General features: G+C 41.9%; 1 protein-coding gene across 7 annotated transcripts in view; it reads left to right on the top strand.

Annotated features, from left to right (window-relative positions):
• IQSEC2 (IQ motif and Sec7 domain ArfGEF 2) overlaps window positions 1-16,337 on the top strand; it is a 198,392-nt gene that overhangs the window by 150,728 nt on the left and 31,327 nt on the right. For 6 of the 7 annotated variants that reach the window (XM_063432534.1, XM_063432532.1, XM_063432535.1 and 3 more), the window contains 2 exons: window positions 14,703-14,973; window positions 15,243-15,629. In XM_063432534.1, the coding sequence (XP_063288604.1) occupies window positions 14,703-14,973; window positions 15,243-15,629 (658 nt within the window). Of the gene's footprint in view, window positions 1-11,773; window positions 11,961-14,702; window positions 14,974-15,242; window positions 15,630-16,337 lie in introns of those variants that run through there. The other variant, XM_063432536.1, reaches the window with a different exon arrangement.

The raw sequence follows: 16,337 nt of genomic DNA, 5'->3' as shown, positions 1-16,337 counted from the left end.
TGTGTGTGTGTTGCGTACCCCTTTACACTCACAGAGTTAAATTCCAACACTCCCGTGCACGCCTCATAAATCTTCACAGATGAGGGCACTTGGAATTGTGACCATCTTGATCGTTGGTTGAAATCATGGAAGCCAATCTGTTATAGTCTCCCCTGACCTTTGAGGTGTGACTCCATTCTTTAGGTCTACTCATTGCCGAATATATACCCACGTTGACAAACGGAGCCGTTTGTTATCATACATCCACAGTTTTTAATACATAAATATTTTCCGGCAGGTGGAACCTGTAGAATCGGAAAAAAACATACATTTAACATGTTTTTTGTGCTTCTGTTTTTTAATTTGTTTTTAATTTTGAGTACAGTTTTGTCTATTGCTCTGGCTAAGAGTGGTGAATTGACGCATTCAATTGCGGATTTACTATATATATCTTGGGCATCCGGCCTCTGTCCTTTGGCTCTTGATGGCCTACAACTCTCAACACATTTCTGCCAGCCTTAGGCTGTCCTAGAAATGTGGGAGTTTTATCCAGCTGCACCTAGCAGACAGAGGTTGGATCCTTTAAATGTATAGAATCCCATTGTGTCTGGATGTGGATTGTAAGAATTGCAGACCGATCACTTTAGAGACTCCAGTTTGCTTACTGCTGCTCCACAATAACGCTTTTCTGTGAATATCTAAGGAAAGAGTTAATCATCTGAATGCTGCGACCATAGAAGCCGGAGGGGCTTGCTTGTTAAACAAACAAGTAGAACATTTAAGATTTTTTTCCCATGTCTTCCTAGACCGCTAATTGCTGGATTCCTTTTTTCTTGGGATTGGCATGACTATATCAATCCCTTTCCTTTGTTCTTTTCCCTGCCTTTTAAACATGGGTTGTAGGAAGAGTCCTACTGTTTGCTGTAAAACAGGGATATGTCACATCAGAGCCAGAGGGGTGAGATGATTTTTAGATTTTTTTTTTGTTTTTTTTCTTGTTTGGCCCTCTCGTTCCAAAAGGGATGGAGTTGAATAGACCTGAGGTTCTCTTACGGTCTACTAAATAATCTGCCAACAGTCGGTAACTTGCTGGCTTAGAGTCATAAGAGTTCTGTTCTCACCACTGCCGGTTTGTGTTGCGTGAATTGAAATCATTGTGTCTTTGCAAAAGTGGAGCAGTTTTTAATTCTCCCATTTCACTGTGCGGCATCCTGCCTTTTAATCTGTAAAGCTTTAATACTTTACTACACCTGCTTGATATCTTTTGATCATTCCTTTAACCCCTTAAGGACCAAACTTCTGGAATAAAAAGGAATCATGACATGTCACACATGTCATGTGTCCTTAAGGGGTTAAATAATGCTTACAGCTGCTCTGCAAGTGTATTTTTAATAGTGTTTTTTATTTTTTATTTTATAGACTTTAAAAAAAAAAAAAAATTGAAGGGAAAACTTTGATTTTTCCGGTATGCTAAAAAAAGTAATTTTAGGACCCACAGCGAGTCCAACGTGCATTGGCATTTATATAATCCCAACTTCCCGTCGGAATGCCAATCCAGCACTGTTGCATTTGGGCACCAGTATCTATCGCCATTTGTTGATGTTCTGCGTCTGCCAGGCATCTGCTTGTTATTTCCCTCCTGCCAGCCTTGTTTGGGTGAGAGTGGTATTTTCTGCCTAACTTCCTGCACTACCAAGTTCCTTGCCACCTGTGACTCATGTAAATCGGGGATGCACTGGGAATCGGATCTAGGGTATGTGACGAGAATTCTGGGCATCCAGGAGTATGCCAGAATACCTACGCAGCACTGCCAAATGTAACGCTTCAGACTGCAGCATCTGTGTCGGAGTTGGATTGTTAGAATCCTGTAGCCCTCCAGCTGGCGGACTAAGTCTCCTCCGATCCTCTTTGGTGTGGATGATAGGAGTTGCAGCTCGATAACAGCTGGAGTGTGCTAGATTTAAGCTGATTAACATATGTACGCACAGAAACACAGCAAACGCTCTGCAATACTGCAGCACATACTTTATAATAGGATTTGCATGAAGGGTAAATCGACAGTCGTTGTATAACTAAAAAGGCTGGCATCATAGGACTTTTAGTCGTACAACTGATGATCTACATATGGACTTCCCCTGGTTTTCTTTAAAATAATTTGTTTTTAATTATCTTTGTTTTTACATCTTCAGCTCAAAGTATGAGAACAATTTATACATGTGATCCGAATCTACCAAGGTAGTCGAACACATAGATGCCAAGCTGTACTTCAATTCCCATGATCCTCTCTTGGCTCGTATTTTGGTTATTCCGAGCGTCTGCCATTTTGGCCATTCTTGCTGTAAAGTGTTTTTTGTTCACCCTTGCACTCTGTAAATCATATGAAAAGGTCTATTAATATTTGAAAAGCAGTAACCTTTGCTCCAAACAAGAGTTAGATCTTCATTTTTGTGTTTTCTGCCATTCCTTTTTGCGTGAATACTGTACAGCGTCATAATTTGTAGCTGGGGGGGGGGGGGGGGGGGGGGGGGAGAGAGACTGATGTAGGTAGACACTTTTGTAGCCTATGTCATTGTTTTTTAAGTTTTTATGCATAGACATGTTAGAGCTGGGATTGTACTTCAGAAACCTCTCATTATGTAGTGCACACTGTAACCTTTAAAAACCTGCTGACTCTGTCATTTTTAAAAATGTTAAGCGATTATCAGGATCGAACAAATCCTAGCAGTCGGGCAGCCATGGCACCTAAAGGCTTTCTCGGGGCGCCTAAAATTTGTCATATTTGACAAAGATCTCTATGGCTGCATCAAAAGTATGTCTCCATTTGCTTTATGATGCATGTGGAGTTGCCATTCTTTATACATTGAACATTGTATTTACTAAGCTGGGAATAGTGGAGAATTGACAAGGGAATTACAAATTTTGTCCAAGCAAATTAAAATAAAAAAACACAAAACCTTCTAGCACCGTTTTTTCCCCGTATTTGTACGATTGTACAATGCCGTGGAATTTGTTGGAGTTTTATAAATAATAATTACCGTAATCATTCCCTTGTCAAGTCACAATTCACTGTTTAGTGAATAAATCACAATGTGTTTGGTTCCTACGTGTGTCCTGCAATACCTATATCCGTCCTAAGGGTTCTATTCACTTGACATGTTGCAAATAGTTCCAATACCAAACCTTACGGAAACTTACCTGTTATGTCCTATTTTTTCATCAATGTTTGACGTCCTAGTTCGAAAGGCACTGTTTCATGGCTGAGCTCTTTTGAAATCATAGCCGTACAGGGGTTTCCCACTGTGGCCCTTCAACTGCCACTAGGCCAAAACTTCCATTACCGGTCACAAGAACCTTGCAGAGAATTCTGGATGTTTTAAGCCCAACATTATCTGAATGGCTGAGATTGGACAGATTAGGCAAGTGGGAGTGCCACCCAAATGACCATAGCTATGGAAGTGATCTAGATTCTAGAATCATTTAATGACACATTCACTCTGCCTTTTGTGGGACATTTTATCTCCTGTCTCATTAAGCATCACACCAGAAAAGAAAACAGGATTGAAGAGGCAAGGTCCCAAATGTGAAAATTTACATTTTAGCACCTTTAAAAGCTGTTCGCTCTCTCTGAGGCCTTGAGATTAGACGTTTATAGGAACACTAAAACCACTAAACCAAGGTTGAACTTGATAGACTTGTCATTTTTCCTTTTCTTTTTTCTTTTTTTTTTTTTTAACCTAGACGACTATGTAACCACTCTGTGGTACTTATGGTGCCTGGTGCCAGGATCTGCTAAGAGTCAGGTGCGTTTTGCATGGTCCCCAGGTGCCTGCGTTACAGCCCTTTTTCACAGATATTGTTAAAGCAAATTTTCCCCTTCCACTTTAGCAATCTCAATTTTGTTCAAGTTTGGATAATTTATTGGCTGGGGAGGTTCAGCTGACACTTTCAGCTAAATAATGCTGCCCAAAAACAGCCAGGATTCAATTAATCAATGTGGAAGAGAACCTTCCCTCTTTAACAATATTTAAGGATGGTCTGACAGCGGACATTCGGGATACCCCAGTTAAGTGTCAAACTGCGCGAAAACCATTGAACTCTTAACAGTGGGATGGTTCCAGGGGCTTTTGGCACCATAACAACCACAATACACTGTAATGATTATGATGCTTAGAAAGCTAATTTAAAGGGAACATATAGTCCCTAAATGAATATTTATTTTTTCAGGTCTATACGTTCCCTATTATTACTGGGACTTCTGTCCAACTCTTTGACGGAAAATGCCCTTTAAATATATTTTACTTATTTTGCTTCGGGCATTGAGACCACATCGTTGAAGCAGTCTGATGCCTCTCACAACATTATGCTGACTGCTCGTCTTGTATAATCCAATGCTTCGCATAGAGAAGCACTGTGAGCGATCAGCACATGCACTTCATTTGCCACACTCCTGCAGTCGAGATCCTCACAGTGGGAAGCGAGACAGGCACTAGAGATGTTTGCAGCCCTGCAATTAAAACATTGCTGTTTCTACTAAATGGTTATGTTTAATATTGCAGGACTAAAATGACAGTACCACTGCAACCAGACTATTTCTGTGAGATGACATACTCTGAGTGCCTGTCGTGGTGTTTTAAGTATATTTAAGTATAGGTGTAATGAGTTTGTTTGTTCACACGGTGTTTTGCAGTACCTGATTTAATTTTGTGCCTTTATAGAAAATGTTGCAGCTGATGGTTTTAATCTAGCACCTTTATCTTATGGTCTATTTATTTTTTTGTTTTTTGCCTTGAGATCAATGTAAACCTTTTTGGATATTTTAGACGATTAGCAAGACTCAAATACCCAAATACCCAAATTTCTAACGTTTCCCAACTATTTGATCTAAATGTTTCACTTGCCAGTTTTGTTTCCAATTTACCAAAAAGCCCGTCACTTTGGGCTTACTCACTCAACAGCGCATTACGGAGAATTCATAAGGTTTTTAAGCTTTTAAACCAGAATAGTCAAACTACAAAAAATGCTGTTCTGGCAGATGTTTCCTTTTCGATTACGTAATGGTTTGCCATTGCCTTATCAATTTTCTAAAATTATTGTTTTTGCAAAATAGGCAGCTTCTCAGAGTAATTCCCAACTGATCAGTCAATAACCAACACGTAATGCACGTGTGCAAAAAAAAAAAAAAAATGAATTAGTCTGCAACAAGGTATGTACATTGACTGTGGACCTTTAGATAAATCCACCTGCGCCACACCTATCATTCAATAAATTTGTGTTAAACCAGGTACAGTAAATCTATATTTGTCCACAGTTTTCTATTTATGCTTTAATTTTGAGCTGTGTGAAAATATTAACCTTTTTACTAGCTCATCAAAAAGGATTGACGTCCTTTCTCATTGTGCCTGGCTCTCTACTTCTCATACCCAGGAGCTTTAAAATAATCTGTCTATGTGATATTTTAATATATTACTTTGATAGGTTTGTTGTTCCTACTGCAGCAGCAGAGGGGTTAATCTCTGTATGTGCAGTCTCTCACAGCAAAACCCTGCACATACAAACTCTAGGCACTATGACCACTTCAAATCTTAAATAACTTGCTTTTAAGGCTCTGTCACTCCTTAGACTGTGGACTCCTTCTCTGTCCTCTGTATTCTGTATACAATGCAGCTTGTTCTACTCACCTTGAAGGATAAGGGCCAGCGTATATCTCTTGCATTGACAAAAAGCACTGTTTTAAGTTACCTCTAGATTAAAGGGACACTATAGTCCCCAAAACAACTACAGCTTATTGTATTTGTTCTTGGGATTATAAGCTTTCCCTTCAGGCTTTTTTCGGTAAACAGTCTTTTCAGGGAAAATGCAGTATTTACATTACAGCCTAGGAATACCTTCACTGGCAACTCCTCAGACGGCTACTAAAGGAGCTTCCTGGGGCAGTGCTGCACACTGTACAGGACTGACATTCAGTTTCTCCACCCTCTGCATGGAAACACTGATTCAATGCATCTCTATGATGAGATGCTGATTTGGCCAGGGCTGTGTTTGACTTGTGCTGGCTCTGCCCTTGATCTGCCTCCTTGACAGGCTCAGCCAATCTAATGCTTTCCTATGTGAACGCATTATGATTGGCTTTAAATAATAACCTTTCTGATGATGTCAGCCAAGCAGGCAGATCAGAGTGTTGAAAGCAGATAGTGTTACAATTTATATACACTCTCATATCCATGTGTTTGGAATCTTGAAGTCTATAGCAGGGGTAGGCAACCAGCGGCACTCTAGATATTATGGACTACATCTCCCATGATGCTTTTTCCAGCATAACTGCTGTGAGAGAAGCAGTCCGCAACATCTGGAGTGAAAAAGGTTACCTACTCCTGGTATAGACCATTAATAGCTAACCTTGGCTATCCCAGATGTTTTTGAAGCTTTCTTTTCCCATGATGCTCACCCAGTCCTAAAGGAGGAGGGGGGGGGGAGAGGGTAATGGGGGGGGGGGGGGGGGTGATCTCTGTATCGAGATTGTACTGCTTTATCGCTGAGTTGGAGAGCAGTGAAATTCGTTTGATTTGTTGCAGTAATTCAGTGACATTGCAACTGCATAAAGAGCACGTCATGCCTGTCTTCTCAACACATTGTGATTTGCTATGTGCACAGCAGTCTGTGCAGAACATGATTGTATGTTTAGCAGCAGGCTATTATCTAGCTCTGCCTGGAATGGGGGTTGAGGCATGGTGTGCATCTGTGTTAGAACCTTTGCCAGTCAGTTCTCACAACCCTGCCTCCATGCCGAAAATATTACAGCTATAAATACTTCCCCTCCTCCTTGGGCTTCATTGGCCGTTCCTCGACTCCTACGCAGGCGGGGGTGAATGAAGGACTCTTTAAAGGAAAGGAAGTTTGCTGCTGGTTAATGGGAATATAATGGATGTAAGACCTAAATCTATGAGTTTAGAGAAGAATGGCTTACACACACCCTTACACACATACAGCTGTCTGCATCAAGGCTGTTCAATCTGCAGCCCCTGTCTGAATTTGTGCAACAGTTCCCATAAGCTTTAAGCTTGGCCAGTTCTAGGTTAACTGTGGATAGATAGGTAATTGGCAAATACTTGTAGTATTTGCTTTTAACCCATTAAGGACACAACTTCTGGAATAAAAGGGAATCATGACGGAATATATCCGTCATGTGTCCTTAAGGGGTTAATGTCTGCATGTTGTGCACCGCCTCTGTTAACTTGTATACATATTGAACTTACTGCGTCTTCCCTATCGTAATGTCTGTATACCTACTATACTTGCTGTGTTTTTCTATGTCCGTGTACCTTATCTCCCCCGTATCTGTATACCCACTGCACTTACTGATTCTCTCCTATGCTAATATCTGTTTAATTTCTTTATATGTACTGTACTTCTCACCCCTATACTAATGTATGTGTCCACTGTACTTACTGTATCACCTCTGCTCTAATTAATCTGCTCAATTCTAATGGCTCCCAAACAACTGCACATCTGGTAACTGCTTATTAACACATTTATTCTGTTTATATAATATTACACCAAATACAACCAATGCTTGTACAGTGGAGTTCAGTAGTACACCCCATAATTAACACAATAATTGATGCTGATCCCATCTTTAGTGACAAGCCAAACCTGCTGTTTTTCTTTAAAGAACTTAATGTCTTACTAGGAATAGGAAGTGTCGCTCATCTTGCCAATGAAATATCATTCTAGCCATGTGTGACTGTGTGACAGAGGAGAACGCACTTGCTGCCGATCACCACCAGTCTTTGTATGATGGGAATTGTAGTCCAGCAACAGCTTAAGAATTCCTTTAGTCCCCTATCTTCCCTAGACTGTAAACTGTGTTGAACATTGACAGCATTTGTTGATCCAGTATACAAAATAGCTGGTTTGTTTGCCTCTTAAGTCTGAAATTGCCTGTAAAGTGATGTGTGAACTGGTCGATCATTGACATTGCTTGCATTCCTGCCCTGCTCGTACTGCAGGGCTGGGCAAATGAGATGTCCAGGTGTTTTAGAACTACAACTGCCATCATGCTTTGCCAGCCTTCAGAATGACAAAGCCTTGTGGTAGCTGCAATTCTACAACATCTGGTGATCTAGCGGTGACCTACCTCCTATTGCCTATATTATCAGTATATCCTATTCTTTGTAATATGGCTGCTGCAGTAATACATTTCTTAACATATTAACAAGAAAAAAATAGGTTACCGTGAATGCATTGTTTGTTGCCATATCCACATTTTCTTGGACAAATATAACTGGTTCAAGCCTATGGTACATTAAATTCATATTCTGCAGGAGAGAATTACAATAGCTTATCAAATTATTTAGTGATTTATCTTCCATTAAGAACACCCTTTAATTTAGCCTCATCCTCCAGCTATATAACCCTGGTTAATCCAGCTTCGTTATGTCCCATTAACCCACGATCCTTTCCACATCCTTATTAATCTCTCCAATCCTTACCACATCTTTAAAATCCCCTAAAATTCTTACCCTGGTCTTATTAACCTATTCCAACACGCTTTGCAAACGCTGCTCAACTAGTAGCCATATTCCTTCATCGCCTTCCTTATTAAATGCTTAGAATTGCCACCTAAGAGATGTTCAAGATGACCTAATTAGCTAATCTCGCGTTTTAATGGTTAACATGCACTTCTGTCCATCTAATCACACTATCCTGTATAGAAGCCTCTGGGGATTAATGTGTACACTCAGATATCTCATTAGTGATAACACTTTACAGTGAGCTACCCTGTCAAACCTTTCACATTATGGTTGGGTGATGGACGCCATTGTGTCTTAATCTGTTAGAAGGGGACAACTCTACAAACCCTCCGTAGCGCATAATCTTCGTGTCCGTAAATACCTAGAAGTCAATATGAATTGAGTAATAAAATTGACCAAATGATTATAGCGAACATTTTTACATTATAATAAAAGTACTGGTAAATTTGTGTGATAAGATTAGGGAAGAATTTATGGGGAACACAATCTCCTTGGCTCCCATAATCTTTTGGCTCATAAATATTTTCATGGTGATGCTTACTATACCTCAAGAAAGAGGGAATCACTTACCTGGGATAAAGGCACCAACCATATCTGTAACCTAAACAATATCAGATTTAAAAAAAAACCATTGTATTAGGATTTAAAGTGGACCAGCCATTTCTGTAAAAATGTACATGATTGAATAAAACCTTGATAATTGCCTATACCTTGTGTTAATTTTTTTTTTTATATATAAGAGACTGTTTTCTTATGAATGTATAGTAAACATATTGAAAAGTATATTATATTCCAGTACAGGCAAAGAAGAGCCAGGGCAAACATTTCAAATAAGGACATTTAGAAACTTTATTTAATTTCTCCTCTACATACTTTGTCTAGGCTGACCAGTGCAAAATACAGAGTTGTAGCAATGCTTGATGAAGACAAGATGGAGGCACCAACCTGTCTGGTAAAAAGTGTGGCTTTCTAAATTGATTTTTTTCAACCCCACACATTATAAAGTCATATTTGTTAAATGAACTCCTTAACAAATGTGAATTTATACCAACCTAATTTTGCAGGTTTGTTTTCGGTCCGCCCACCACATATTTTTTTTTAAAAGTTGTTTTACTTGACTTTACTCCAGTACAGAGACTTCCTCAGAACTTTACAGGAAGTGTTTAGGAAGTCTGTGTAGGTCACATGCAGGGAGGTGTGGCTAAGGCTGTATAAACAAAGTGATTTAACTCCAAAAGGGCAGAGAATTGAGCAGTGATACTGCAGGGACATAATCTATACACCAAACCTGCTTCAAGTTGTTTTTCTACTCAGTGTCCCTTTAAGACCTTATATCAAGCTCCATCTGCTGTCTCTTTTAATAGTACAGAGTGGCTCATGCCTATTCTATTCCATGCTTTAGTAACAGCACACAGGAAGAGAACAGGTTCTTGGATTAATGAGGAATTTCAGTACCTGCATCAGAGGCATGGCATTTAAAAGGCAAGAGCAGATTAAAAACCTGGCCCACCCAGTCTGTCTGCTTTGCCTGCCAGTCCACTTGCAAGACTTTGATTAAATAACTGTAGGTGTCTCCAATCCCTATACATAGTATCCTAACGCTATTTGCATGAATTAAAGTGCCAGATTCTTCTGCAATGTTTCACACCCTGGCACGGGAAGGGTCAACTAAACATTCGTAATACAGCCTCTAGCAAAACATGAGTTGTACAATAGGTGTACTGTAAAAGCAGAGATTAAAATGATGTAAGGAAAAACAGCATTAGGTAAACTTAGGAGTTCTTTCTCGATTTCCAAATCGGCAGCTGATAAATTGCCAATTACCATTACACATATATTCTTTTATTGACCTCAGGAGAATGAAAGACTGAGATGGTTCCAAAAGTACTTAAAGTGGCCCTGTTTTATATATAGATATGATAAGGTTTTGTGAGGTGGGTATAAGCTGATAGAAATTTCAGATGGAATACCTAGATTCATGTTTTATTTACCTTTAAGAAATTTTAAAATCTTTTTTTTTTTTTTTTTTTATTATTATTTTTTTGGGATGGGAAGGGGGTGAGGGGTTCTTTCTAATCTCTGTGAAAGCACTACTGTTAGAAAAGCCTCTTCAATTTCTATAGTCAGAAGAGTATTATAAACCCCCCTCGTCCACGTGATAACTAGGCTTAATATGCTGTTATAGGTTTTCAGGATTCCAGTATTTCAAGGTGCTTAATCAAGAGATTAAAGCTGGATTTAGAAAATCTAAAATATAGTTCCTGCATTTTTATTGTGTGTGTTTGTCTGTGTCCTTAAAGGCTCATTTCATCAGTACATTTTTCTTTTTGTTCAGCCTGGTTAGGCAATACTAAACATGTTCACCACCCTTATTTAATTTAATATAAATAAATAAGGTTTTAAAAACAAAAAAAGTTATCCTTTTTCATTTACACTCCCCGTCCAACATCACACCTCTGAGAAGCATTTGATTGGACCCTTTACCCCATGTCAGAGTGCTTGCGAGGGCTCAGAGTCATGGGGGAGAAAGGGGTTACTATATCAATTTTATTTGTATTTTTTTTAAAGTAATTGCTAAAAACTGAGGGAGACGGGGTGCTTAATTACCTATGTCACCAGCGTAGTGTGCGTGCATGTGGACGATGGACATAAATTCTGCACAGAATGGACATATCTCAGTGTGTGCAGTATTTTAAGCAGAAACACTGTGCATACAGACTCCTGCCACCATGACCACAGTAACCCTTCAATTCTGTCCCTCTCTCCCTTTAATGATATGCCAGGAGAAAGGCTTGGATGAGAGAATCGCACAGTCTGTCACCCAGCCCATTTCTCCACTTATCATTAAACATAGAGGAACTGAATTAACAGTAACAGCTGATATGTGGGATTCTAACCCCCACTGAGCAGGATGCAACATGTGTGTCCTGGTGCTGTCCCGAGTTTCGGTGTCCCACACTGCGTATTTTGGCTTCTAATACCCAGTGTAACGTCACGCACTGTGCAGTACAGTATGAAAAGAAAGGTCTAATCTATAAAATCTGCCCCAACCCCCTCAGATTATACAATTAAGCTCTTGAAAGGATCATTGATTCAGCCTTGTTTGCCATACTCTACATTTTTCCCTTTGTCTTCACCTGGTGACTTTGCATTGTATTCAGTGTCTGAGCTACACAAGAATAAACTTTAATTATAGGAGCCAGGGGAGGGTTTGCAGGAAGGGAGGAGGAGCACAGCTAGGTGTTTTCCTGGAGCACCTTAGTGATGATTTTTGGATTACCGTCACAAACCGCAAGCCTGATGCTTTTTCACCTGCAATCCCTGCTCCCTGTGAGGCCTGCAGGATAGTGTGACTTGTAGTCTTCTCATGCACTGGCCTTCATCCCTAACAACAATGAGGAAGAAGAAAGGGAAAAAGCAGTGTCTGCCTGCCCGCGCTGCCCTTTACATGTGAGTTTAGGAGAGGCATTGTGCTTGCCAGGCTCCTTCATATAATTGATTGGGTTCTGTGAAGTGGATTGCCGAGACTGGAGAGACAGGAGTTGCGATATGTGCTTCTGTACTGCATGCATCTCCCATGGAGATCTAAAACAATAATGCAGAGTGTTCCAGCTCCTTGTTTACTGCCCAGAGAACACACCCTGATATAAACCAAGCACACCTGTACATAGAGTAAAGTCGCCTTATACGTACATAGTCATGTGGGCACACTCGCGGACCATTTGTTTTTACCACGTTTAGTACTGAGAATGGAATAATTATTAAGATTATGAGAAGGCATGCCAGCTCAGTCGGAGGATTTACAGAATTTGAGTCTGGATGCAGTATGGGTGATTGGGCTTTCAGGTGGTGCTATTGTGTGGCATTGTGTGTGGGTGCAGACAGTGCATGGGCAGTCATTGTGTGTGGGTGCGGGCAGGGTACATGGGCAGGCATTGTGTGTGGGTGCGGGCAGGGTACATGGGCAGGCATTGTGTGTGGGTGCAGCAGAGTACATGGGCAGGCATTGTGTGTGGGTGTGGGCAGAGTACATGGGCAGGCATTGGGTGTGGGCAGAGTACATGGGCAGGCATTGGGTGTGGGCAGAGTACATGGGCAGGCATTGGGTGTGGGCAGAGTACATGGGCAGGCATTGTGTGCTGGTGCGGGCAGAGTACATGGGCAGGCATTGGGTGTGGGCAGAGTACATGGGCAGGCATTGTGTGCGGGTGCGGGTAGAGTATATGGGCAGACAGTGTGTTTGGGTATTGGCAGGCATGGTGTGTGGGTAGAGTACATGGGCAGGCATGGTGTGCGGGTAGAGTACATGGGCAGGCATTTTGTGTGGATGCGGGTAGAGAACATGGGCAGGCAGTGTGTGGGTATGGGCACAGTATATGGACGGGCAATGTATGTGTATAGGCAGGCATGGTGTGTGGGTGTGGGCAGAGTACATGGGCAGGCATGGTGTGTGGGTGCAGGCAGGGTATATGGGCAAGCATGGTGTGTGGGTGCAGGCAGGGTATATGGGCAAGCATTGGGTGTGGGCAGAGTACATGGGCAGGCATGGTGTGTGGGTGTGGGCAGAGTACATGGGCAGGCATGGTGTGTGGGTGTGGGCAGAGTACATGGGCAGGCATGGTGTGTGGGTGTGGGCAGAGTACATGGGCAGGCATGGTGTGTGGGTGTGGGCAGAGTACATGGGCAGGCATGGTGTGTGGGTGTGGGCAGAGTACATGGGCAGGCATGGTGTGTGGGTGTGGGCAGAGTACATGGGCAGGCATGGTGTGTGGGTGCGGGTAGAGTACCTGAGCAAGTATTGTGTTTGGGTATTGGCAGGCATTGTGTGTGGGTGCGGACAGAGTACATGGGCAGGCATTGTGTGTGGGTGCGGGTAGAGTACATGGGCAGGCAGTGTGTGGTTATGGGCACAGTATATGGACAGGCAATGTATGCATGCGGGCAGGTTACATGGGCAGGTATTGTATTTGGGTATTGGCAGGCATTGTGTAGATGCAGCCTAGGTAGACAGGAAGTGTGTGGGGGCAGATTACGGAGGATGGTAAGTGCTGCGGGGGAACAGATTTAGTAGGTGGGCAGACAGCTCTGGTATTCCAGCATAGTGTGTGCAGGTGTCTGTTATGAATTGCTTTGATGTACGAAGGTGCGAGGGTTTAGAGATGCTTGTGAAGAAGGGGAAAATGTAATCCCTCCTTCACTAGGTCTGTTGCTTGGGAGATGTGTTTGAATTGAACCTGCGAGCATGCAGAATAGATCAGCTTGTGTGACAGGTTCTGAGTGCCTGTGATGTTTCCTGATAAAAATGAGAGTGAAGCACTGCCTTTCCAAGGTCTCAGTGATATTTTAACCCTTTCACTGCCAGAGTGGTCGGCTCACCAAAATGGCAATGAACTGCGCTAATCTTTTTTTTTTTTTCCTGCGCTAGCTTATTGTTTGTTCTCATTTTTATTTCGGACACACTACGTTATCCATTGTATTTCTTTTTAATCCACCATACTTTTCCAATGACTGCTGCTTTCCCCCTTCACCATAATTTTACCATGCTGTCTCTCTGTCTTCATCCTCTCCACTTTCTCATACGGTCAGTCTGCTCCCCACTGGCTCTTACCTTTATGCAATCTTTGTCCTCTTCATTGTTTTTCCCGTTTAAGGTTTCTGTTGTGTCCACACTGTTTGTTTTTTGCCTGTGCATGCCAACTCTGTCCTCCAAAGTTGTAAAGTTGTAAGTACATGCCGTCACATTGTGCTTTTGTTTTCACTCATGCACCCTTTCCAAAATGAGATCTTTTCAAGATCTCTGGCTAAACTGTTCCTAAATTTGACTTTTGTCCTCAACCACAGACTCTGCAGGTAAATTAAGGCTAAAATAAAGTTTATCCTTCAAAGTTTGTGGTTGTCATCTGTGGTTCATCAGCATTTGGCTGAACTCTGTACCAGCTTCACTGTATTACGTTTGGCTTATAAGCTAAGTTTTCCTTAATTTCAACAAACCGGTCCAATTCTTTGGGGTCTTTCTAAAATGCTGTAGTAGAGTTGTTCCAAATGTTTGATTATGATTCTGTGCTCCCCTTCCTTTGACCGCTTCTCTTTGCCCTTGCAGAGCATGTTGTGTCTCATGTGTCTCACATGCTGCTTTTATCCTCTGTTCCACTCCTCCCTGCCCCTGGTATCAACCCCTGTGTGTCTCTTTAGTGTTGAAGGTGGTGACTCCTTGGGCAGTGAATCTGGAACCATTGTGGACAGCCCTGGCCAGCAACCTCCTTATCGTGGAGAGGTGAAGAGTGATCACTACGATCTTCCATCCCCAACTCGCCAACCAGCACATCCAGGACTCCAGTGGAGTCAAAGGGCCAGGCTACAGCCTGCTAGCGTTGCCCTGCGCAAGCAGGAAGAGGAAGAAAATAAGCGGTCAAAAGCCTTGTCTGACAGCTATGAACTCTCAACTGACCTGCAGGACAAGAAGGTACTCTTTCTTCTAGAAGCCACATTGTCTATTCTCAGAGGAAATGTGTGCGAACGTGGTCTATCCATTGTATTTCTCTTCTGTATTCAGTTTCAACCTCCCAGTCCCTGTCTTGCTTCCATAAGCTTTATTATCCTGGTATGTTATTTTTCTGTCCCCACTTGATTCATGAGCTCCCGTAGTGTAGACTCTCACCCTCTTACCCCATAGTTTGTCACGTTACCCTTTCGTTCTCTATCACATGTGCAAACTAACTGTTACCACTACAGGTGGAAATGCTGGAGAGAAAGTATGGAGGTTACTTCCTCAGCCGAAGAGCAGCTCGCACCATCCAGACCGCTTTCAGGCAGTATCGCATGAATAAGAACTTTGAACGCCTACGTAGTTCTGCTTCCGAGAGCCGCATGTCTCGGCGAATCATCCTGTCCAACATGCGCATGCAGTACTCCTTTGAGGAATACGATAAGAGCCACAATGCCCCATATTTCCAAGGCAAGCCAGTATCGCTGGATGAGGGAGTCTCATCATGCCGTGATCCGGGAGATCGGGGTCTTCTGTATGGAAGTTCGTGCGGTGGCATCGATGGAGATTCTATCAACACTTCTGGGGAGTTTGTCAACGAGATAACCGACCTGGAGGATTCCTTTTCAAAACAGGTGAGAAATAACATGACTGTCTGGAAACAGAAATATGCCAATGGATGAGAGCGAAAACCGTTTTATCTTATTTGTGAGTCTGTATCACTGCCAAAGACACCAATTGGCTTTTTGCAGACGGTCCTATGTCCCTCTGCAAAGTAAAATGCATGTGACTATCCCAGCAGACATCTTCGCAATTGTTCTAGGCAAATTCTCATACTGCAGTCATTTGCATCTCTCACATGAGGCCTATGAACCAAATTCAGAATTGATTGCAATTTACTCGGAGTAGATTATTATGACTTTTACCACCACCTCAACTGAACGTAGCTTTATGTCTTGAGGACTTGGCAACTAAACTTGGCAATCGTCTTCAGGAGCAACATTTTGATTCTGAGATTATTGCCAAGTCCCTGCAGATTTTTTTTTCGTGTAATAACAAGGTACTCAAACTATGAGGCCATATTGACTGCACAATAGGAGAGAGTAAAAGAAGACTACTTTCTTGTAGATTTTAACTGAAAGCCAGAGTCCACATTGAAGTCAACAGTACTCTCCAGGGCAAGGCATGGAGTAACTGGTAACACTGTGAACGTTGCTCTTGCGTTTTAGCAACTTTTTAGCGAGGAAGCCGAATCTCAGAACCACGTAGCATTTTCTTTCTTGCACACTTGTATTCCATTAGCTTGTTTTTCCCAAATTCACACTTGACTTCCTTTCTGCTTT

The sequence above is a fragment of the Pelobates fuscus genome, chromosome 9 (assembly GCF_036172605.1).
Source record: "Pelobates fuscus isolate aPelFus1 chromosome 9, aPelFus1.pri, whole genome shotgun sequence".
Classification (NCBI taxonomy): domain Eukaryota; kingdom Metazoa; phylum Chordata; class Amphibia; order Anura; family Pelobatidae; genus Pelobates; species Pelobates fuscus.
The sequence above is the reverse complement of the archived record's forward strand: the minus strand, read 5'-3'. Positions and strand labels throughout refer to the sequence as shown.